Consider the following 24,380-nt stretch of genomic DNA (forward strand, 5'->3'; position numbering starts at 1 on the left):
TGGTGGAGCGCAGGTCCGCTGCTCCATCTCGGCATTTACCTTTCTGCCACGCATCCGTCTCCACCGGAGAACTGGCACAGTTTAGAGGGCAGGGTGGTAGAGCAGCTCCGGAGATGGACAGGACTACTCCAGTGCCTCTCCCTTAGAGGGAGGGCACTGGTGCTTAATCAACGAGTCCTGTCCATGCTCTGGTACCGGCTCAACACCCTGGCCCCGGCCCCGGGTTTCCTGGCCAACCTCCGGACATCGATTCTGGAGTTCTTCTGTTCAGGACTGCACTGGGTCTCTGAAGGGGTTCTCCATCTACCCCTGGAGGAGGAAGGGCAGGGCCTGAAGTGTCTCCACCCTCAGGTCCATATCTTCCGCTCCAGGCCCTGCAGAGGCTCCTTTATGGTCCAGGTAGTCCTGCGTGGAGCATACTGGCTCACGCCTTCCTGCACCACTTCCGAGGGCTCCGATATGACCGGCAGCTCCTTTATCTCCATCCGAGAGGTCTTCCGTGAGACCTCTCCAGGCTGCCGGTCTTCTACCAGGACCTCCTCCAGACCTGGAAACTGTTCACAGCGACCAGGTCCATGGCAGACTCCGTGGCGGCAGATCTCCTCGCAGAGCTCCTGCTACACAACCCCCAACTCTATGTGCAGGTGGTGGAGTCCCTCTCGGTGCGCCAGAGGTTGGTCCTGGCAGAAGTCACCAGAGTCGGAGACCTCCTGGACTACGACGGGGGAGACTGGCTGGATCCCCTGACACTCGCTCAGCACATGGGGCTCTCCAGACCTCGTACTCCCCTGCGCGTACTTCAGGAGGTGAGGGCCGCTTTGTCGTCCGCTGCTTGGGTTTACCTCGACCGGGTCATAAGAGAGGGCGCACCCCTCCACCCCAGACTCCCCAGACCTTTTCATTGGGCCCCTATCCCGTGGACCCAACCGACCCCCCCGGTCCCTTCACCATGAGCCGGCTACACGATTTGCAGCTGGTCCGTTTCCAGACCGCGCCAAGGAAACATCTATACACGCTCGTGCTCCACACCCTTCATGTCCTCATCCTCGTCACCTCTAGAGGATATCAGTTGGCGGCTCCTTCACGGGGCCATGAGCACGGGCATGTACTTGGCACGGTTCACCGCTATCCCAGACACCTGTCCCTTTTGTGGCGTGAGGCAGAGTTCCTCTGGGAGCCGTCCAGTGAATCCCTTGATGCCTTTGAGGAGCCGTGGGCGCTGTCCGGCGTTCTCTGCTTGGTGTCCCTGTCTGGTTCCCTTCGTTTGACCCTTTGACCGCACTCCTGTCCCTGTTATTTCATTAGTTGTCCCCAAATAACAGCGAAACCTGGTCCTTTAGCATTTGTTAACCACTGTAAGCAAAATAATGAGCAAAATAATAAGCAAAATAATGATTAAAAGAAAAAGCTAAATCAGGTTGGATGCACAGTACTATGGGGTGATGACTACTAAAGTACTCAGAGGTAATGCAATATTTAGACAGATTATGTCATTGCACTTGGACTGTATTACTGGTCTTGATTTATGTGCACATTTTACTTTAACTGGGGAGAGAGATATTTCACATTCTTTAAGTTTAAGGTAACCTTCACAATTGCTAGTGTGAGTCCAAAATATAAGTTGAAGGCATCTCCAAAAAAGATTTGTAGTATTGTATCCTCTCCCACCCATTACCATTCCCACCCCCGAATAACTCAATACAATTGTTTGAATATTTAAAAAAAGGTCAAATTAATTTTAAAAATGTACTGTGCTGCGAGCAAAATGTGCAGTAGCATTCCCGAGACAGTGGTAACAAGCTTAATAAAAACGGCTGTTGTATTAACTTCAAAGACATTCTGACTTCCGTTTAAATTTTTGTTAAAAGGATGAAAATCTGTGCAAGTTGTTTCCCCATCCCACATGATGAAAACCAATCTGTAATCATTCTTCCCTGCTTTGCATCTTATATGGTCATTTAACATCTGTGTGAGATGGATGTAAATTGCAACCAAACAGGAATGAAAGAGTTTGACACTTTCTTTGCACAGGGGTACATGGCTGCACAAGGTGCCAGGCAGTGGATAATCAGGCCTCTTCTCCCTCAGAGCTGTTCTAGGTATTGTTGAATGCAAGTTAGCAGTCAGTGTAGACCAGAACAAACCATATTCAGCACTATGGCAGCTTTACAGTGATTAAATTCTACACACTGAGGGTTTATTCATTATTAGTGATACAATGCTGAACACAGTTTGTCCTGATCTACACTGTCTGCTATAATGTGTTCATTGTATTACTTAACACAGCAGTGCATAGCAATGTTCAAAACAGTACCATTTTGTCGCTTAGACTACCATAAACGTATTTAATGTTCTGTTATGGTTTCTTTGGGATGGGGATGAGAATTGAACTATGTCTTGTCTTGCCCAGTGTACAAAGAACTTAGGGGAAAATGCCTTTTTCTAGTATTCCTAGTTTGAGAATAGTCACTTTCCTTTCCTTTACTTTACAATAACACAGCTAATTCCAGGATCCAGGGAATATTCAAAAATGAGTATAAGCATATTTTAAAATATTACCATTTCAAGGGATGCTTATGCCTGGTAAGCAAGGGGTTAATGCCCCTGCAACTGCTGCATACAGTTTAATAATTAAGCTTTGGAGGGTCCTCGGGAAAAAAATAGGGACAAGCCTAATTGGTGACAAGCCTCCAATTCCCTAGAGGGCAGAGAATCTAAGCAAGCTGCATGGAAAGAGCCTGTTGAGTGACTGGTAAGTAGGTGTGCTGGTAATATTGCTCTTTCCATGTCTGTCTCGGTCATCATCATAGTATTTGAGGGATTTGGATTCTGAGGGCTTGTCTACACTGGCAACATTAAAGCCCTGGCGCGGCAGCGCTTTATAGTGGCTTGAGTAGTTGTGGCACAGCGCTGGGAGAGAGCTCTCCCAGTGCTCTAAAAAAAACCCACCTCCATGAGGTTTTTTTTCACACCCCTGAGCAAGAAAGTTGCAGTGCTGTAAAGTGCCAGTGTAGACAAACCCTAATAAGATGCAGGAAACTCCTCCTTTCTTCTTCAGTCTCCACGAAAGGAATAAATACGTCTCTGAATGAAAAGCAAACTAAGTTGCTTCTGCAGCTGACACCTTTCCTTGGTGCAATTAGTTGCCCCTCTGCTAGCATGTAGCAGGATATTTTTGATTCATTGCACCGTTGTGTGGTATTTTTATTTAAATCCAATATATGTTTACTTTCTGGTGAGTTAGTTCTCATTCAAAATGTACAAGAGGTAAGCCATTTTTTGTATCCTGAAATAATCTTCACTAGTCCTAAATACGTACCAACACAAATAATGTTGTCCTTTCCTTATATTGTAGCTTTGACATTTGGAAAGGATCCCAGTAATACTTTGCCAGCAATGTACTACACTGAGTGGAAATGATTGATTAAACTAGATCATGTACTCTCTGTTTTCTCTGACAATGTGGATTTTACTAATTAAGAAATTCAAGCCATTCTCAGCTGGAAGAAAATGAAAGCGGTAGCTACCCTACCACATATCCCCTATCCATAATTGGCCTTGAAAGGAGTGCTGGGTGGTTAAATAGAACCTTTTGCAGGTCGTGCTGACACCTAGGTTTGAAATGGTTTAGAAAACAAAGGATAAAGGTTAAAACTGAATGGTGAAATTAAGTTGTAAATTAAGAGGAGTAACTGTTTAATATAAAAAAGTGGGTAGAGACTTTAAGGAAAGCCCTGTCTTGCAAAGAGCAAAGGCATTAAACATTTATTTTGTGACACTGGTGATGTTTATAGATTAAATAGGCTTTGGAAACTCAGAGTGAGGATTTCTTGTTGTGCTCAGTACTCTTTTTTTTTTTTTTTCTAAAAATCAAGATTAAGTGAAGAAAACCCATACTCGGGTGTAGTACAGTATTTGCAATTAAAATCTACAGTGTAATCAGATGCAAAGCAATAATAAGATGCAATTACTGTTTAAGAAAAAGACATTGAGGAAAAAAACATGTAAGGGTTTATAGAAATCAGCTCTTATTGAACAAATGCTTGTACTCAAGATACTATTCACATTTGGATTCTTGATTCGAACCAAGATTGGATCACAACTCAAAAGAGTTGGCTCGTCTTAACCTGTTGTTTGAAATTATGCAAATAATACGGTATGGTAATTTTAAATATTTTCCTGGGAAATGCCAGTACTTGGAATATCAGCAAGACAGTTGGTCCCAGTCCTGCAAACACTCATGTGCTTGACTTCAACAGGACTACTCATAGTTAAGGCTACGTTTTAGTCACAGGTATTTTTAGTAAAAGTCATGGACAGGTCATGGGCAGTAAACAAAAATTCACGGCCTGTGAGCTCTCCACGACTTGTACTATATACCCCCGACTAAATCTTGGGGAGGGGGGCAACACAAGGGGTGCTGTGGGTGTTCGGGGGAAGGGGCGTCCTGGGACCGGTGCTGGGGCAGGGAGGGCGGGGGGGGGGCTGGCGGGGCTGGCAAGCTCCCTACCCAGCTCCATGCCTCCCCGGAAAAGGTGATGTCACACAGCTCTGCGTGCTGTCTCCTCCCCGAGTGCTGGCTCTGCAGTTCCCATTGGCTGGGAACTACAGCCAATGGGAGCTGCGGGGGTGTTGCCTTCAGGTGGAGGCAGTGCACAGAGCCCCTTGGCCTAGGAGCCAAGGGAAGTGCCACTTCTGGGGAGCTTACCCCCACCCCCAAAGTAAATGCCACCCAGAGCCCTCACCCACTCCCGCACCCCAGCTCCCAACCTTGAGCTCCCCACCCAAACTCCTGCTGTTGCTGGGGTGGTGGTGGTGGCCTGAGACTGCCCCAGCAGTGGCCGGTGCAGCTGGCCACTACAGAAGTCGCGGAAAGTCACAGAATCTGTGACCTCCCTGAGAAACTCGCAGCCTTACTCATAGTTAAAGTTCAGCATGTGTGTAAGTGTTTTCAAAACCAGGGTCTTGGAGATAAACACTGAGCTGTGTTTGAACTTTTCCACGTAGTGCTCAGGTTCCTGAATCCACTTTCCATCTGATAAGAGACAGATGTGAATATTACTTGTAGTGAAGAATTATCAAGTTGCTTTGCAGACATATTCAGTTCTATTCAAATCAGTTTGTCCGCAGGTCTGTGGAGACAGAGTCTTAAAAGGAAAGTAAAAGGACCTTCCAGTTGAATTTTGGCCTGTTTTGCTTGCAAACCTCTAGAAGTGGTAGGGAAGATGCTACATACAAGCTGTGATATAGACCCATGCTCTTCATATTAGCAAGAGGTGGGTGCTGGACCAGTTATTGTCAGGGATTAACAATATCTCCTTTTGGGAGGGAAAGATACAGACCTTTTGCATTAGATCCTTGCTCAACTGGAAGAAATGCTTGATACTGCTATTCTAGCTAATCACTGCCCAGTCTCAACCTCTCCTTTTTGGGCCAGAGGATTGAGGCATTTGTCACAAAGCACCTCTGGCACCATTTAGAGTTTTCTGATTTTCTTGACCTGTATTATTTTAAATTATGGCCTGTATAAAGTCAAGCTGCATTGGTGTCCTTCCTCTGTTCCTGCCAATAGGTGGTCAGTTATTCATGATAGTACTTTCATCTGGAACAACAGCGTTTTATAGCTTTAAACATGAAGTGGTATTAACTCACCTGCCGATTCTGGCTTGGGTTAACAACACTGTCTTCAGTGCTCCATTCTAGCCTTTCCAAAAAATCTCAGAGGCTGATGATATGAAACTGCATATCCAAAAAGTACCCTGCTTTGGGGTTTGCAGGGCTCTTTGATATGCATGTGAGGCAACTAGGAAGCCTGTGAGCTATTTAGGACTACATTACTACCGGTATTCTAAATTCAGCTCTGTCTTTTCCATCAGACCTAAGCAGTGCAGTCTTTCTCATCTGTTTGGACACTATGTAGGTCATACTAGTGGGGAAGAGTGGAATCTCTAAAGGACTTCATAAGGCTTGCATCTGATCCCTCTATTTACCCATCTGTTGCCCATGATTTGTCAAGGATGTTTTCTACCCTCATATACTCCTGGATTCCCAAGCAGCGAAGGCGTAAAGTATTTTTACCAATGTATGGCTGGCAATGAGTCTGTAAACTTTTTTGATCCTTGGACTTTTGCTTCCCTCCCCCCTGCCCCAATAAGAAAAGTAAAGCTTCTGTAGTTTTTGTTGGAAAATGATTGTTTTTTCTTGTTGGAGTTAAGTATACAGGAAGATTGTAGTGAAACCCACCTGAAAAGAGGCTACAGTGAGCACAGTAGGAAGCACGGTAGTTGCGAACACCGTCTCTTATATTGGAGAGGGAGAGAGAGAGAGAGAGAATCCTAGCCACTGGAAAGAAAAAAGGAGATCTACAATAGACAGGAAGTACAATCCTAATTTTCCCCCTAGATCTTGGCACACACACTCAGAAAAGAGCTGGTAAGAGTCAATCATTTTATTGTGGAAAACCCAGAGAAATCTAGGAATTGTATTTCTAAAACTCTTTAGATACATCTGTGCTGCAAAGTGAAGGTCTGATTGTCACATGGGTAGGCATAACCAGATTAGTTTTAATCTAGTTAGCCAGAAAATAATATCTGTGTAGATGTGGTGGCATGGACTTCAGCATGGCATAGCAATCAGAGTCCAGTCCCTCCCGGGTATGTCTATGTTGCAGCAGGGAGTGTGCCTCCCAATCTAAATAGACAGACTGGTGCTAGCTTGGCTTGAGCTAACCTTTTCAACCCCCATGTACAAGCTTGGGTGATTGGCCGAGCAGCTGCCTATGCTGCAACATCCACGCTGCTATTTTTAGCATACTATCTCGAGCAAAGCTGGCACCAATCTGGCATGCTCTCGGAGCCAGTTGGGGTATGTACTCAGGTTGCTAGATGGTGCCACTACGTCTATACTACTATTGTTACCTGTACTAGCTAAATTAAAGCTAACACAAACATACCTACCCATGCTATAATCACATCTTTGCTTTGCAGTTGTGTCAAGGTATCCATTTTCTGGGCTCCGCTTGTTGCCTGTCATTTAACTGAAGAAAGTCAAGTGGCAAGGCAGCCATTGGACTGAAATGGAAATGTCATGGATTCACACATTTTAAGGCTAGAAACGACCATTATGGTCATCTACTCTGACCTCCTGCGTTAACACAGATCTTAGAATTTCGCACAGCAATCCTTGCATCTAGCCCATCACATTCAAACAGATGATATGGAGATGAACCAGTAAGAGCCCATGTTGCATGTTGAAATGAATTAAAATATTCCTACACAAATGCTTTTGTTTTCAAAAATTGGAGGAGGAAATGCAAAATTGTTCATGCAAAATGTGGTTCAGTGAACAAAGTAAATGGTTGGGAAATAGAAATCATTTTTGTATCATTAGGTCCAATTGTTACTGTGTTCACTTATACGACTGTAAGATTAAAATTACTGGCTACAATTAGAATATTAATTCTGTAATTTATAAGATTCTATGCAAATATAATGTCCTAAGGAAGCAGAGAAGAGTAGAGCTTTAAATTTCTCGTACTAACTTTTGAAGAATGATTCAGTTTTGAATGCATACTGGCTAAAAAGAGGATAGATGTTTATGATTTAAACTTCTCCACCATTTTCAGGGACTGTGTATATAATCCTTCTGCTGGAATTTCAAGTCAAATATTTTTGACTTTTCAATGGTATCAGAGTGCGCAAATGAAGCTTAGTAGACCTCACTGAAGTTTTAACTTATAATTGCAGAGTTAAGTAGAGTGCTTATATTGTTCCACTTTGAACCGTAAAACTCAGTTGGTCGCTTTGAGTTTCAGATTATGGTAGTGGGCTTGTTGTCTCGAGAGTATGCCAAGTACTAGTGTGCTGAGAGTGAACAGATCATCAGCACTCTTGTTAGCTTGCAATATAAAATGATCTGTTACACAGCCCTTAGGCTAATTAAAAAGCAAATTAAAGTGGGGGCCAGTCTGTGAGCTGGCTGGGGATTATTGAAATTATTGTGATACAAAAGTAATTGAATCTGAAGAATGACATGATGGTTGTTTTTACAACCTTAAAATGCCTTCACAGAAATTGAAAGTAAGGAAACTTGACAATGATGAACGCTGTTACTGCTGTTAAATTAAAAAAAGAGAGAGAGGCAGAAAAACTAAAGAGGTGCTAAAACTGGACACAAATTCTCAGAATAATAATGGTGGTTCTCACTACAGTCCCTAGAAAAAACCTGGAAGCTTATTCGTGATGAAGGGCTTTCTGTGATGGATAAAGGAAAAGGCCTCTTCTTACCTGAAGATGAGAACCTGCGAGAAAAGGGAGATTGGAGCCAGTTCACATTGTGGCAGCAAGGTAAGTAACCTGTTTATTAGTGTTCCTTCTCATTGGCCCCTCCCCTTCGTTCACTCCATGTTCTGTAATAAGAAATAGTAATGTAGCTTTACGAAACCAATGCTATTTTGTTAAGTTTCTGGAACCGTCATCTGAGCCTGTGGAATTTGCACCCTGAGCATAGTGAGCAAGAATTCTTTATGATAAATCACATTGCCCAGGAGCACCTGCAGAATCCAACACCACAATACCCATCTCTTGGCAAAGTTGCCAAGATTTTGTTCTAGCAAAGTCAGTAGTGCACAAGTACAAATCAGCCCGGAGGATGGAGAGAAGGTGGGAAGGAAAAAATGTATCTCCAGTCTTTTGTCACCAACCAGATGAAATTCTGTCATTCAGAAACAATATGAGCTACAATATATGTTTTAATAAACCAGCTGCTCTTTCTCTGAGCTGTGATGTGGGAGGCCTGAATGTTGGAATGACCTTAAGTAGTGTAGGGATTTACACATTAGAAAGAACTTTAAAATATATCATTTCAACACTGAGGTATAGTTTGTCTTGATGGGAGTCACTTTCATCTCTTTTTCCCCATAGAGCCTCATTCATTGTCTTATGACTCATACCCTAAATGAATGTTTTAAAAGCAGGGTGCTATAACTTAAACTGATAATATTGCAAGCCATCTCTCTTTGCTTTAGTTTCAGTGTCTATCCTCTCTTTGCTTCTGTGAAATGGGGACAGTGACACTTACCTGGCTTTTGTAGAAAGCTCTTTGAAATCTTTGGATGAAACATGCTTATGTGAGTGGGAAGCGTAGAGATTATTTATTTAGTGTTTCACTTGCCGATTTGTTTTGTTAGGAAGAAAAAATGAAAATGCCTGTAAAGGCGTCCCTAAAACATGTGCTTTCTTGGAAAGATTCCCTGAGGCTACAGGGTGCCGAAGAGGACAGGTACTTATTGACATGCTTCATTACTGCAATCCAAGAGGGTGGGGCAAGGTGATGCCGATGAGTACTGTACCCACAGGGGACACTGACTAGAGCAGAGTTCGTTCAGTGGGCCAGATCCACTGCAGCTGGTTCAGGGAGTTATAAACTATACCCACTTGCACCAATCTGGCTCATGGGTCAGCATGAAGATTCACCTCAAGGCAGGCAGGTGGTAGTGCCACTTCCATTTGCCCTTCCTCAGGTTTCTACCTCTGGAAGGCAACTTTAAGACTCACCACAGGATGCTGGCAAAGTGTGTATCTCCCTGCCAAGTGCCTGGTCCACATAGAGAGTAACAGCCTATTCCTGCTACCAATTACTCAGTTAGTTGAGGATCTAAATGTCCAGACCCAGCTGATGGCCCGAGCTGGGTCAGTATGATTCTACAGGATGAAATGTCATTTTTTCAATGTTTTAATTAGGAAATTGCTTCCAAAAACTGCATTAAAAGGGTGCTAGGGGTGCAAAGTCAAGCATTCCAAATTTAAAGAAGTATAGAAATGTAGGTCTGGAAAGGACCTCAGAAATGGACCCTGCTGAGGCAGGACCAAGTATATCTAGACCATCCCTGGTAAGTGTTTGTTTAACCTGTTTTTAAAAACCTCCAATGACAGGGATTCCACAACCTGTCTTGGAAGCCTATTCTAGTGCTTAACTACCTTATAGTTAGACAATTTTCCCTAATCTCTAGTCTAAATCTCCCTTGCTGCAGATTAAGACCATTACTTCTCGTCCTACCTTCAGTGGACATGGAGAATAATTGATCACTTCTTGATAACAGCCCTTAAGCTATTTGAAGACTGTTATCAGGTCCCCCTTCAGTCTTCTTTTCTCAAGACGAACAGACCCCTTTTTTTTAGCCTTTCCTCATAGGTCAGGTTTTTTAAACCTTTTATCAGTTTTGTTGCTCTCCTCTGACCTCTCTCCAGTTTGTCGATATCTTTCTGAAAGAGTGGCATGCAAAACTGAACACAATAACCTGGAGAGGCCTCACTAGCACCAAGTAGAGCGGGACTATTGCCTCCTGTGTCTCACATACCACACTCCTGTTAATACACCCCAGAATGATATTAGTCTCTTTCACAGCTGCATCATGTTGTTGGCTCATATTCAATTAGTTATCCACAATAACCCCTCAATCCTTTTCAGGAGTACTGCTGCCTAGTCAGTTATTCCCCATTTGTATTTTCATTCCACAGTGTAGTACTTTGCACTTGTCTTTATTTAATTCCATTTTGTTGATTTCTGACCAATTCTCAATTTGTCAAGGTTGTTTTGAATTCTAATCCTATCTTCCTATGTTCTTGCAACCTCTCCCAGCTTGGTGTCATTTGCAAATTTTATAAGCATGCTTTCCAGTCCATTATCCAAGTAATTAATAAAAGCATTGAACAGTACCAGATCCCAGACAGACACCTGCAGGATCCCACTAGATACTTCCTCCCAGTTTGACAGTGAACCACTGTTAACTACTCTTTGAGTACAGTCTTTCAACCAGTTATGCACACACCTTATAGTAATTTAGTCTAGACCACATTTTCCTAGTTTGCTTATGAGAATGTTGTGTGGGACTGTGTCAAAAACCTTATTAAAAGCAAGATATATTTCATCTACTGCTTCCTCCCATTTAGTACCCTGTTAAAGAATTCTCTCTGTTCCTCAGTTCCCTTTCCATAAAATAAAGTTATACACTCACAGGGTGTTGTAAAGATAAATTCATTCATGTTTTTGAAGCACTCAGATATTATGAGGAGAGCATTGTAGAAACACCTGTAAGGAAATTCATAATTTTGTATTCAGCACAGGGATTGGATGGTGTGCATTAAATAAAGTATGGGGACACACATTGAATGAGGGGGAAAAAATGAATAATTAACTACCCATTTTCTGAACAAGACAGAGATCCTGTGGAAAAAATAGTATGTAATACCATATAAAGATTTTATCCTATTGCATATCATAACGGAGTCGAATAAAGTAGCATGGGCAAATTTAATTCTGGCATTTCCTAAGTTTTGAATGCTTGACTCTACAACCGTAACATTATTAATGTAGTTTTATGGAGGTTATATATTAATAATGTATGTGTGGTACAGTACTTATTAATTATATGTATGGCATAAGTTGTTTGATGATACCCCATATGCGTTCTAGGGTGGGACCATAGGTGTGCAGTTGGTCGGGGTTTTATCTCTGTGTTGAAGAAGGTTCTCTTGGGATATTTGGGTGGCCTGTTCCATGAGACCCCAAGGGGACCTACTTCAATACAGAAATAAAAACCCCTCTGATTGCACACCCTAGTTGTTACATACCACCCCCTTTGGAACCCACACAGGTATCATCAAACAACTATAACCCATACTCAGTGGTGACCCATCCTGAAAGAAATCTTTCCTGAACCTTGATAACCCCCCAACCTCTCCAAGCTCATTATCAGAAGCAAGCTTCCCACAGACCGAAACATACCAACTCAAAGCAGCACCAGACCCTGCTAAAACAATAGGTGTAAAACCTGCAGACTGATCTCCACGGCTACAATGATCAACACCCCACACAACACAGCTTTCAAAATCCATGGGTCCTACACATACCTGTCACAACATGTGGTGTACCTCATCCAGTGCACTAAATGCCTCAATAACCATAGGTGCCAACTCCATGGGTGCTCCAGGGTTGGAGCACCCATGGGGAAAAATTGGTGGGTGCTCTTCACCCACTGGCAGCCAAGCTCCCTGCCCCATCCCCCCTGCTCCAGCTCACCTCCGCCTCCTCCCCTGAGCATGCCGCATCCTCACTTCTCCTCCCAGCGCTTGCTGCCACAAAACAGCTGTTTCGCGGCATAACAAGCTGTGGGAGGGATGGGGGAGGAACGGGAAAGTGGCATGCTCAGGGGAAGAGGTGAGGCCGGGGTGGGGATTTGGGAAAGGAGTCCAATAGGTGCAGGGAGGGGGCGGAGTTGGGGTGGGGACTTTGTGGAAAGGGTTAGAATGGGGACAGGGCAAGGGCGGGAGGGGGCGGGGCAGGGGTGGAGTCGGGATGGGTGGGGGTCGAGCACCCACCAGTGCAAAGAGAAGTTGACGCCTATGCCAATAACAGCTATGTGGGTGAAACCAGACAATCGCTATGCTCTCAGATGAACTCACACAAGAAAGTGGGCTGGTTTATTCACACCCCTGAGCAACATAAGTTATACTGACATAAGTGGCAGTGTAGACATAGCCTTAATACCTTTCCCAGATCTGAAGCAGAGCTCTGTGTAGTTCAAAAACTTGTCTCTTTCACCAACAGAAGTTGGTCCCATAAAAGATATTTGCTCACCCACCTGGTCTGTCTAATATCCGGGGTCAGACACAGCTCCAGCAACACTGGATACTGCAATGTTGGGCTCTCATGACTCATCTTGAATCAGCTGTAGTAAAGTTCTGTTCTTCTAGTAGAAGGTTAGTGAAAATGACCTGATTAAAGAATTGTATCTCTGTTTGCAGATCAAGTATTCCGTCATGCACCCAGGGACTCATGTCTGGCCTCACACAGGGCCTACTAACTGTAGGCTGAGGATGCATTTGGGCTTGGTTATACCAAAAGAAGGCTGCAGAATTCGATGTGCCAACGAGAACAGGTATGTTTGTTTCCTTCTCATCCCTAAGGCTTAAAGAATTGGAGTGCACCTGTTTTCAGATGTGACCCACAACACAAAAAAGACAATTCTGATGTGTTTGGGTTGCTGGCAAAGGGGTCTTCAATTAAAATATATAACAAGCAGTTTGGTCCCTAAAACTTGTTACAAATAAATGAATTTCAGTTGTCATGCAGTGACCCAACACTCTTTTGAGATTAAACCTGCTCTTTCATGCCACAGCCATTTTTCTCTTAGTAACTGTGTCCATAGCCCAAAGGCTTTGAATCACAGGCCGTTAATCCAATGACATTTACCAGCTGAATGCAAGAGTTATGCCATTTTTCCCTTTCCCCTGCTTGGAGATCAGTCATCTTGATCAGCAAAATCTAGATTCTTCACCGCAGCTCTGTTTACTTCTTTACTACTGTGGATAAAGAGCACTCTAGTCTGCCCATATAGACCAGGTCCTCAGCTGGTACGTATTGGCATAGCTCCATTGACTTCAATTCAATTGAAGTTGAAGATAGTGAAGCTATGCTGATTTTACAGTAGCGGAGGATTTAGCCCAATATGTGGATTTGATAAAAAGTTTTCTTAAGTTTAAAATGCATTAAGAAGGAAAACTGCTTTCTATTAGGAAAAGTTACGTTGCATTGCAGACCTGTTCAATATCCATTTGCTCACCTTAAAAAACAATAACTAGATATTTGAGTTCAGGGAACATAATCCCCAGAGAAACAATATGAAAGGCCAAGCTGTAGCATCTGATGCCTGCATATGGCATTATAAATAAAATCACAAAAATCTAAAACTAACAAAATGGAAAGTTAAGCAATTTAATTACCTTAACTTGGAAAAATTTGCCTTTCACTTATAGATTTTTATTTTTTGAGTCAGAAGCCGCCCCTCCCCAACCCCGCCCCTTGGAGTTCTGTTGTTTACACTGGGAATTTTCAGAGAGCTAGTATATTTCTTACAGCATCTGAGTGCATGCTGCTACTGTGGAGATGCATTTGGTGATGGAAAAACACATCAAGCATCATGACAACATGTAGCTGAGTGAAGTCTTCTGTAAACCAACCAGAGCGGATGATCTGTAGAATTCTGAGAGTAGGAGTTTTCAACTATTAATAATCTAGCTGTTTGCAGAAGTGATAGGACTCCTGCCAGCATGTACCTCATTTAAATATTCCGTCACAGTGTCAGCATTGCAGCTAATGTAGTATGTTTTGTCTAATCACTGATGAATACGTTTGTTCTCAGCTTTCCGGCTCAGTATTTGAAATAGGTTGAAGGTCCTGTACACATTTGGGCAGGAGGGAGTGGTGGTTAGATGGCTTAGAGGCTTGTTAATGAGCGTGGAGCCTTCCACCTTTTGGTCACTGTTGTGAATTCAGGGCAGTAGTCACTGAGAGTCATCAAATGGCTGCTCGTTGACCTGTGTGAAACAAAGTGGTGGGTCTCCTTCCAGATCCGAGTGTACCGGTGTCCACAACTCTCAATCCATGATCACAACTGACATCCTTATTTGTCATAATCTGAGCGGACAGCTTAGTGGCATGGAGACTGAACTACCCTCTCCCCTGTTGCACTGGTCCCTCCACATCTGGGACTTGTCAGGGAAGCATAGCGAAGCTGGTGGTGTTACTACTCTGTACAGAGAGGGTTTCAGTCCCTAGTGCTCTGAATCTGGCACATTCTGTACACACTAAATTCCTTATAAAAATGTAAAACTAATGTATAAGGGCCAGGTTCTGCTACACTGACATGTACAGCTCCAGTTTACTTCAGCGGAAGCTGAATATTCATTACCAAAGACACAATTCCTCCCCCCGCCCCAAATGACAATATTTAAGGGAACTGTGTTGTTTGGACTTCTGAGTAACCAGTGCGGTAATAAAGAAGCTGTTTTATGCTGGCTTGGTGAATCTAGGTATTGAAACCATCTTTATGGGGATTGTCTGCCCCATTATTTGCATAACTGAATGACCACAGCTTGCTCCCCACTAGGGCCCCGGTCACAGAGGTAAAGAGATTAAAACATGGACAGGAAATAAAATGAGGTTCAGCTTGAAAAAATGCAGCCTAATACATCGGGGTAAAAATACAAACTGAGGCATAGCGAAACAATGGGAAGGAGAAGGCTGGACAGCAGTACTGCTGAAGGAGACTTCCGCTGAGAGTACATAGCAAATCTCCTATTCAGGGCGTACCAGCATAACTGGGACCTCAGACTTGAGACTCAAACTTCTCCTGATGAAGTCTAAGCGGATCTGAGATGACAGAAACAGGACCCAAGGATCTTTTTTACAATTTCATGTCTTCTGACAAGTTGGAATTCCTCAGGGAACAGAAGGTAGTTATAGGATGACTTTGAAGGAGGTCCATCACCAGTACTTAGCTGTACAAATTAACGTAAGGCCATTTGCTTGTTCCTCCACTATTCACAGTACATTTCAAAGAGAGATGAATACTGAGATATCCTGTGTTTACAGTTCATTTACATGCTAATATGTTCTTTTGACCTCTAAATTATCAGAATACAGCATAGACAGGGACTGTTGATTACATTGTCCACCCTACTCATAAGTATGTGAATGTACAAAAACACAAACATTATCTCCCCATATGTCTTCTGTGGGTTATTTATTTTGCAGGATGTTTAACCCTTTCTAGCCATGTGTCACAACTTCCCTTTGTATTATTTCTCTGTCCTCACTTGCAATACTTAATTCAGCACCTCAGAATTAAGGCTCTTGTCTTGCAAAGTGATACACACTCAAGGACGATTATACTCACTCAAGTGTCCCATTGACTTTGCAATATTGAGATCTTAATTAACATGCCATTAAACTCCTTCTCAAGGTCATTAATGAAGATGTTAAAACTGAACCTAACTCTGATCCTTCCAACCGATTAGGTACCTTTGCTTCTGATATGTTGCTTCTCACCATTGTCCTTTTAAGTTTTGTTCTTCAGCTTGTTGTTAAAGAATGTGACTTCTCATACACAAGCCAGTTTGAATGAATTGTACGTATTATGGTTTGTGAGAGAGTATCAATTTTCTGCACTAAAATAAAAAACATGTAATATTTACTGTGTTCCCTGCCTAAGGCCATCTCTGCATGGGAAAATTGCACTGGAATAACTTTACTTTCCCTGTCTAGCCGTGCTTTGCACCTTGGAATACCCACTCAGAGTGCTATGTGTTTGTTCCATATGGTGTCACACTCCATGGAAGCAGCGCTTAGCAAGCAAACTACAGTAGAACCACGGTTTTATGAACACCAGTCTTTAAAATGACCAGACATATGAACCATTGTTCCCGATTGGGGGGAAAAAATCGCATAATGAAAGTGATGTCTGTGAAGAACAAGCTGTCATCCCTTCACATTCCAATGCTTTCAGGGCATTGGAAATCACTTTGCAGTGGGTGGAAGGACAAGCAGAAAGTGCTGCAGTGCTGCAATGTATGCACCAACCCTACTATCATTTTGAAATGTTCCGTTTTATGATTTTTTGATGTTATAAATGCCTCAATCCCCAATTCCTAAAACAGAGGTTCTGCTGTAGCTTAAAAGGGCATGGACAGAGCAGCTTGGACTCGCACTTTTGATTTAGTTATATCAGCATAATTATACCAAAATAAACTATGCTAGTGCAGCTTTCCCCTGTAGACACGCACTTAGGCTCCGATCCTGCAAAGATTTATGCAGCGAGTCTACTCACATTCTTGACGTTAAGTATGAACCAGGATTTAATTTTGTAATTCTGTTTTTTTTTAATCCAGTTTGTTTGACATGATGTGTTTATTTTAAAACCACGTTGCTGGCTATTGCTCATCTCTCCATTATCCTCTAATAGTACATGTCTAAAAAAGGCGGGGGCGAAGACTTGATTTAAAGTATCCAGGTAATTGAGAAGGGTGGATGCTCAATGCCTCCTAGACTCAGATCCCTAAAAGATATATACAAATAATATATATATATATATATATAGTGTATATTCCTGTATGCATACAAAGAGAGACAGAGAACATAAAAGTATAACTCAGTGAATGGAGCTACATCAAACTGAATTTTCTATAGTTTATTTCATTCAGAGCTCTGATACAGACATCTCATTTCTCTTTAAGTAGTAGTAGATTCCTTATGCAAAACATGCTGATTATACCTTCTCCATGTACAGAATAGCATCTCCAGCACAAATACCTGCCCAGATAAGTACCCACTAATGGGTGCCCAAAACACAATAAAAAGGACGTTCTTTTCTATTACAGAACCTGGGAAGAAGGGAAGGTTCTTATCTTCGACGACTCTTTTGAGCATGAAGTGTGGCAGGATGCTGACAGTTATCGGCTGATATTCATTGTGGATGTGTGGCACCCGGAGTTAACACCCCAACAGAGACGCACCCTTCCTGCCATTTAAGAGGTCATTTCTGATGCAAGAAACAGAGGAGGTTTAATCCATTGGAGTCTGGAAATATAAATACACAACATTAATTTGGCTGGCCATGTGGAAAATGTCACCCTTCTAGGGGCTAGAAGATATGAAGAAATTGTTCCACAATTACTGTGGACTTACCTACAAATGTTCCATTCTGTTTCATACTGAAATGGCACTGATCTGATAGATTTGCTTGTAGGCTGCAAGTAGAATAATACTCTTGTCAGCCAAAGAGCTATCAGGCCAAATTTTCAAAATGAGGAATGTGCAAATGTTTGTGACATGTCTATATTATGTGTACCAGTACCACAGACGTACATGTGCACAGAGCCTTATTGGCCATGTTAATGCACAAATATCTGATTTGTACATGCACTGCTACCTGGTAAATGACATGTATACATTAGATGTGCATAAACATTTGCACACAACTAGCTTTGAAATTCTCTCATGCAATTTCTAATCATAAATGTTTTAGGTATGAAACAATATGCATATAGTATCAACTGTAGATAATGTGAATGAATGGTTTTATTTTGTATTTTTCTACATGGGTAATTGTATTTTTCTATCATAGCTATACATTTATCATTTCCTTTTGTGAACCACTAATTTTTTAAAAATATGTTTAATAAGTGTACGTCCAGCTTTTAGCAGAGGAAGGAACTCTACGTGCTAAGTGTGGCCTTTTCTTGCCGTCTGGAAATGCAGATAGTAACTTGTATTATTTAACTGCCAGTTGATAGAGTTTAAAAACTGATATCCAATCAGTTTTGTTTTCCTAGAATGAAAGAATCCTTTAAGTCTCCTTCAGCTATAAGGATCTCTTCAATTTTAGGACCTCATCCTGGGAAGTACTGGGACGTCCATTGTCTTAAGTGGGAGTTGCAGGTGCTCAATAACTTTAGGACTATGTAGTTAACTGCTATGTCCCCTCTCATTTCAAAGCCCCTTGTGTCATGCCATCTTCTGTCCAAGAAGAGTTGGACACAGCTCCTTCCAGGGGCTGCTTCTAGATTGACCTGAGTGGTCATTCCTCAGAATAAGAACCTAAATAGAAGAGAAACAGAATTCTCTGAGCTGGGAGCAGAGGACCAAATTCTGATTTGGAATTCTGATCCCTGCCTGGAAGCACAGACTTCCTGCTAGAATGCAGAGCCTGATAAGAACAGCTTTGAATATAGTTTTCAATGTATTAACTTCCATGTCAGAAATTAGAGCTCTTACATTTTGTTAGTTATATCTCCAGGGAAGGGAGACAGGCCTCTTCCCATTTTAGGCTTGCGAAACATTCATGTTGCAGTAAACTGTCAAATGTATTGTGTTACTAAGGTGCCTTATATCATGGTATCTAAGCCCCATGCATACATACTCTATATGCTCATAATCAGACTGTCTGAGATTGTTTACTTCATTACAGTGGCAATGTTGATAAAATAGCCTTAACTTTGTATTCCCATAAACTAAGAGTCACTTAGATTTTGGATTTATTAAATAGTTAGATCATATAGTGCCATATAACACACTGCATGATGGTTTGTGCCATGAGATGCTGTAACTATTTTTTGGAGTTGTGCATGTTTATTTCCTTTTGGATTAGCAAAATTTGATGATCATGCACTGATCAAGACTTCAGTTTCAGCCAGTCATGATCCAGAAAAGCTCGGGTGTGCTTTCTAAACCAGACACAACTATATACCCACCTCAACAAGAAATTCACAACTCTCAGGTTAATTATCAGGAGATCCTAAAATAATTATATTCATTTCACAATTTGAAACATGTAAAAATGCTTATTGGGAGGATTTGATAGAACGATGTATGAGAACTATTTATAAATGAGGTGCTCAGTATAACTGGGCTCAGTGGGAGGCAGCCTCTCCAGCCAATTGTTTAGTTGCATGGCATATTTTATAATACTGTAAAATGGTTAAGAAAGATAAATGATAAAATAATTTTTAAAGAATGAATAGAAGTGTTTGGCTTTGACCCAAAATTGTTTCCTTTTAGAGTATATCTAATTCACCTTAAACTACATTGCAATTTCCATTGCTTGGATTTAATGCCCATTCTCTAGAGGTGTAACAGATGTTGTTTAGGTTTTAATTTGTGAAAACTTGCCATGCTTTTCTTGTAGCTCCATTTGTTCCCTTATTGTTTAGTAGTGTTTATTTTCGCTTCCTCTGAAGGTAGATGCTTTATCATTTGGGATTATGATTGGCAAATACATTAAAGCACTCAACACTAAACATGAACCTATAAACATATTAATGCTCATTAAATAGTGAGGGGTGCATTATTGTAGCATTTTATTGTGCATTAAAAGCAGAAGTGCCTTGATGTGGCAATGTGGATGATGTGGCTTCATTATTAGTAGCTTCTCCACCACTGAAATTACTTCTGTTGTGCTTTGGGGGCAAGGAGTCAAGAACGTTATTTTTTGTTGGATGTAGTTATTGGAATAGCTGTGCACCCAGTAAGCATATGGAGGAACCTATAAAATTGTACAGTGTATACATGACACATCATTTTAAGCTTTTTAGATTGCAAACTGATGTTTCCCCCTAAGAAAGAACCTTTCTACATTGGAAATACTAATGGAAGAAACAAATGAAAATGATTTTTAAAGTGAAAAATATCTTCAGTAAAATCTTTTTGTCCTTCATATTCATTCAACAAAGGGAGGCAATTTGACAGAGAAGGACTGTACAATCTAATGTTTGTCTCATACCAATAAGGTCAGTGAAAATTGCATTTCTTTTTCCTGTTCATAGTTATCATGTACCTATGCACAGAGTTAAATGAGAACCACCATCTTACAGTCATGCCCTGATATTTTGGGATATGTATTACAGGCCAACACAGATGTTTATTCATGTCACCATTGTATGTTTTAGTCATAACAGCTTAAAGGGCTTTCTTACCTTTTATAGACACTGATGCTCATGGACTATGAATTCAGTAACTTTCAAAACACTTCAGCTGCACAACTCTGACTTAAATAAACTCAGGCTACTAAAATGTATTGCAGAATTCCCCAGCTAAGATTTTCTTAGTCTTCTTTCTCTCTACCTCATGACTTACAAAATGTTACATCACTGTTCTTGTGAGAGTATCATTTCAGTGGCAACACAGGTAAATGTGTTAACTAGGAAGGCTGTAAAACAAGGCATCTCTCTTTAGTGACACTACAGTACTGTCTCCATTGAAGCCAGTGGAGCTATGCTGTGTTACACTACTTGACGATGTGCCTAGTGTATTCTACCATGAATTTTAATGGGGGGGAATCACTAAGATATATGTCTTCAATCTGGCAACATGCTGAGTGCTCATTTGTGGTTCTGGGCATTCCTGCAAAGTGCTTAGGGCCCTCAATACTTGATGACATCAGCATGACCTTGCAGAGCTCTTAGCACCTTGCAGATCAAGCCCTATATCTACCCCATCCTGCTGAGAAATACAAACCACACAAATTATACTCTTTCTGCAATTATTCTGCATGTAACATTAGCAGCTGTAATAATCCCTAGTTGAGTATAATAGTATCGGACAGACCCCTTTTGGCCAGGTATAAATGTGATATTCTATGTCAGTTAGAGGTAACACATTTTATTTTCATTCATATGTGATGACTATTCCCAGTTGAACTATGTCATCGCTTCAGTGTACCACTCACAAGTTATGTGGCCCTCCCGGAGGCATATTTAAAAGAGTATTATGCTGTCCACTGTCAACTCATATTGTGTATCTGACTTACAATTACCTTATTTGACATATGGGCAGCGACCACTTGTTCTAATAAATGCCATGTAGCACAACTGAATGAAAGGTAGAAAGTGCATGCAAAAAAATTGTACAATGGTTTAAAGAAATAAAGTCACAGCAGATGCAATTTCTTAACAGTGGATTGTTTTTATTGTTATTTTTATCTATTTCCATTTCAGTGTAGGGATGGGATTCATTTTGCAAGTAGAGCAAAGAGAGAGATAACAAACTGATCTTTGGCATTTCAGTTCTACATTTCTGTTCTTCCACATTTCCTTCCAGTCAAAGTACTATGTTATATAATTCATTCTAAATTTTCCCTTTCCGATTCAACCACAGCCATCATCTGCAATCAGCAGATCCTTCTGGCTATACCTTTAGCTGATTGCAGGAGGGAAGAGGGTTAAATGGCTCTGCAGAGCTTTCATTTGCTGTAGTGACCTAAATGAAACAATCTGGATTGAACCATTAATCACCAGTGAATTTTTTCCAAAGAGTTCTCCCCGCCACACACATTTACAGACACACACAGGGCTCACAGGCTGTAGAGCTGCCTGTGGGAAAACACATTGGTAAAATTAAGTAATTGCATTTCAAATTGTGTGTGTCTGCTGCCCACATAGCTCATTACATTTAGCTGACAGTTTTATAAAGGCTTCATAAATAAAGAATAATCTTTTCAGGGTACAGAAATAAATGAACCCTTCAAGCAGCCAGGATGATATCACATACTGTGATGCTGAATGACATTATGCTGGTGATGTTTTGGGTTTGGTTTTGTTTTGTTTTTTCAAAAAAAACCTTGGTAGGGATTGAAGGGTATTGGAGATGCTGTTATCTCAGGTCTGCGAGCTACATTAAACCTAATAATTCGACTGCACAGGTTAACTTCAAGATACTGTACTTTAAAATGCACTTAATCTAAACTTTGTTTTAGGAAAATTAAAGCGCATCCCTGCATAATGACTCAGAAAAACATCCATCTGTGCATTCTTTGTATGTGTACAAAGGAGTTCGTCCTTCGCTTTTCAGTCATTTTAATGTTGCAAATCTAAAAAGGAAAACAAATTTTTTTAATTTATTTATTTATTTTTCACAACTAGACTCCTTACTTTATCTTAGTTAGCAACCTGCACCAAAAGAAATCTCTGTCTTTGTTTAGCTTTGGCTGCACAGACAGGTGGCTGGTGACAATCGTTAGTTGGTCTGGAAAAATGAAGGACCTGTTTTCAAGCACACAGAGAGAGAGAGAGAGTGTGAGAGTGTGTGTGTTTGTTTAAAGCGTGTTGTGTGCTTGGCAGGTTTCTGGTGCTGCTGAAGTTTGGAAATGCGTTTGTGCGTGTTGGTGATGCAGAACTCAGTCTAGAGCCAGTAGAAGTTGGGTGTTCTCGCTCTCACCCAGTTCCTCATGTTTCAGCGTGCCAGGTTCCACCACAGACTGAGACCTGAAAGCAAAACACACACATGCTAAGAAAGAGTAAGGCAGAAATACTAACATCTTCAGCGTGCCTTAGCTTCTTTAGGATATCGTGACCTTTGCTTTTTCTATGGTGCTCAATTGAAATGCATAAAAGTATTGATTTTACTATATATATTCCATATAAAATCACTGGAAAACATATGCTTAACAGGAATGCCACTTGCTTATTACATGTCCAATTTAACTATCTAACGCTTACACATCATCATTCATGTTCTTTACTGTAAAGGAAAGGCCTGACCCTGAGAGGTTTAAAACAAACAAAAGGAAGTGTTTCTTCATACAATGCAGTCAACATGTGGAGCTCCTTGCCAGAGGATGTTGTGAAGGCCAAGACTGTAACAGGGTTCAAAAAAGAACTAGATAAATTCATGGAGGACAGGTCCATCAATGGCTATTAGCCAGGTGTCCCTAGCCTCTTTTTGCCAGAAGCTGGGAATTGGCCACAGGGAATGGATCACTTGATGATTACCTGTTCTGTTCATTCCCTCTGGGGCACCTGGCACTGGCCACTGTCGGAAGACAGGATACTGGGCTAGATGGACCTTTAGTCTGACCCAGTATGGCTGTTCTTATGAGGTGCTGAAATGAAGACAATGGGATTTGTAGGGTCTCGCTTTCTGGATAAGGCCACAAGGCCCTGATCCTGCAAATACTTCAGTGGGACTTCAGATATGTAAGATTACTCATGTGTGCCCTGTGCTTGCAGGACTGATGCCTAATTTATTCTTGCTACACACCTTGAGGTTGGCAAGAAAGAATTAACCCTGATTTACAAATATGGGAAATTAAGGTACAGGGCTTCTATGACTAGCCCAAGGCCCCAGATGGGGTCAGACCCAGGATGAGAAGAGATGAGTCCCTGACTCTCAGTCCTGTGCTCAGATCTCTAGATCACAACCCTGTCTACCTGAAACAACTTGGCTTGCATAAACTCACTTTAAACAGCAGACCATTTTAAAGCCAACTCTCCATCCTCAAGCTGATGAGAATAGTTTGTCATTCAGTGCTAAGCTTTGTGGTGTGCCTATGAGCAGTTAGAGAGGAGTGAATGAGTGAGTATTAAGGGGAGTTTAATTTGATAGTGGCAAGATAACATGCAAAAACTAAAACTGAATGCATTAAACTAACAGGAAAAAATAAAACACATTCATTTTACTGGAGCTATTTGCCTCTACCTTTGCCCATGCTCACAATTTAAGAAGGGAAGGGCCAGTGTATTTTGTAGGATAGATATGCTGCATAGCTCCAATGATGTTTCTCGTTATAGTGGGGGATAAAGGATTTGTCTACACACTTCAATCATCTGTGTTTTGGGGCAGGAATTTACTCGTGTTGTTAGTTGGGGCAAAATCACTTGGTTTTAACATTTAAGAATAAACCAACGGGGAAATCATTTTGAGTTTTAAAATTAAAAAAAGATAGAAATAAAATCATAAACCACATGATAATCAGTATGGTTTTAAAGAACAGTCTTTCCTTGATACAGTTATCCAGGATTACTGCCAGTTCATTATCTATAGTACATGTCTCTAATTCCTAGTCCTTAATATGATGATAACCTCTATTTGACCACTAGCTGGCTCACTGCTCACTGGTTAGATACTGCTGGACAATTAATAAGAATCATTACTTAAATGCATCCTGCAGTACTGAGAACAGAGAACAAATCCTGGTGAGGATTGATTGGTAAATTAGTAGAGTCTTCAGGTTTCTAAATCTAAATAGCTGTTTTTTACTAGCTATTTTT

General features: G+C 41.4%; 2 protein-coding genes across 2 annotated transcripts in view; one reads left to right on the plus strand and one right to left on the minus strand.

The window, feature by feature from the left end:
• Nucleotides 1–21,277, plus strand: part of LOC102937266 (aspartyl/asparaginyl beta-hydroxylase) — a 125,827-nt gene extending 104,550 nt beyond the window's left edge. Inside the window, exons 25-28 of the mRNA XM_043539580.1 lie at nt 8,210–8,345; nt 9,188–9,279; nt 12,804–12,937; nt 17,217–21,277. Of these exons, the coding sequence (XP_043395515.1) occupies nt 8,210–8,345; nt 9,188–9,279; nt 12,804–12,937; nt 17,217–17,367 (513 nt within the window). The 3' untranslated portion in view covers nt 17,368–21,277. The remainder of the gene's footprint in view (nt 1–8,209; nt 8,346–9,187; nt 9,280–12,803; nt 12,938–17,216) is intronic.
• Nucleotides 21,278–21,283: 6 nt separating this feature from the next.
• The window catches only part of CLVS1 (clavesin 1), a 135,320-nt gene continuing 132,223 nt past the window's right edge, over nt 21,284–24,380 (minus strand). Inside the window, exon 6 of the mRNA XM_007059459.3 lies at nt 21,284–22,595. Coding sequence (XP_007059521.2) covers nt 22,508–22,595 — 88 coding nt within the window. The 3' untranslated portion in view covers nt 21,284–22,507. The remainder of the gene's footprint in view (nt 22,596–24,380) is intronic.

This window comes from Chelonia mydas, chromosome 2, assembly GCF_015237465.2.
Source record: "Chelonia mydas isolate rCheMyd1 chromosome 2, rCheMyd1.pri.v2, whole genome shotgun sequence".
Classification (NCBI taxonomy): domain Eukaryota; kingdom Metazoa; phylum Chordata; order Testudines; family Cheloniidae; genus Chelonia; species Chelonia mydas.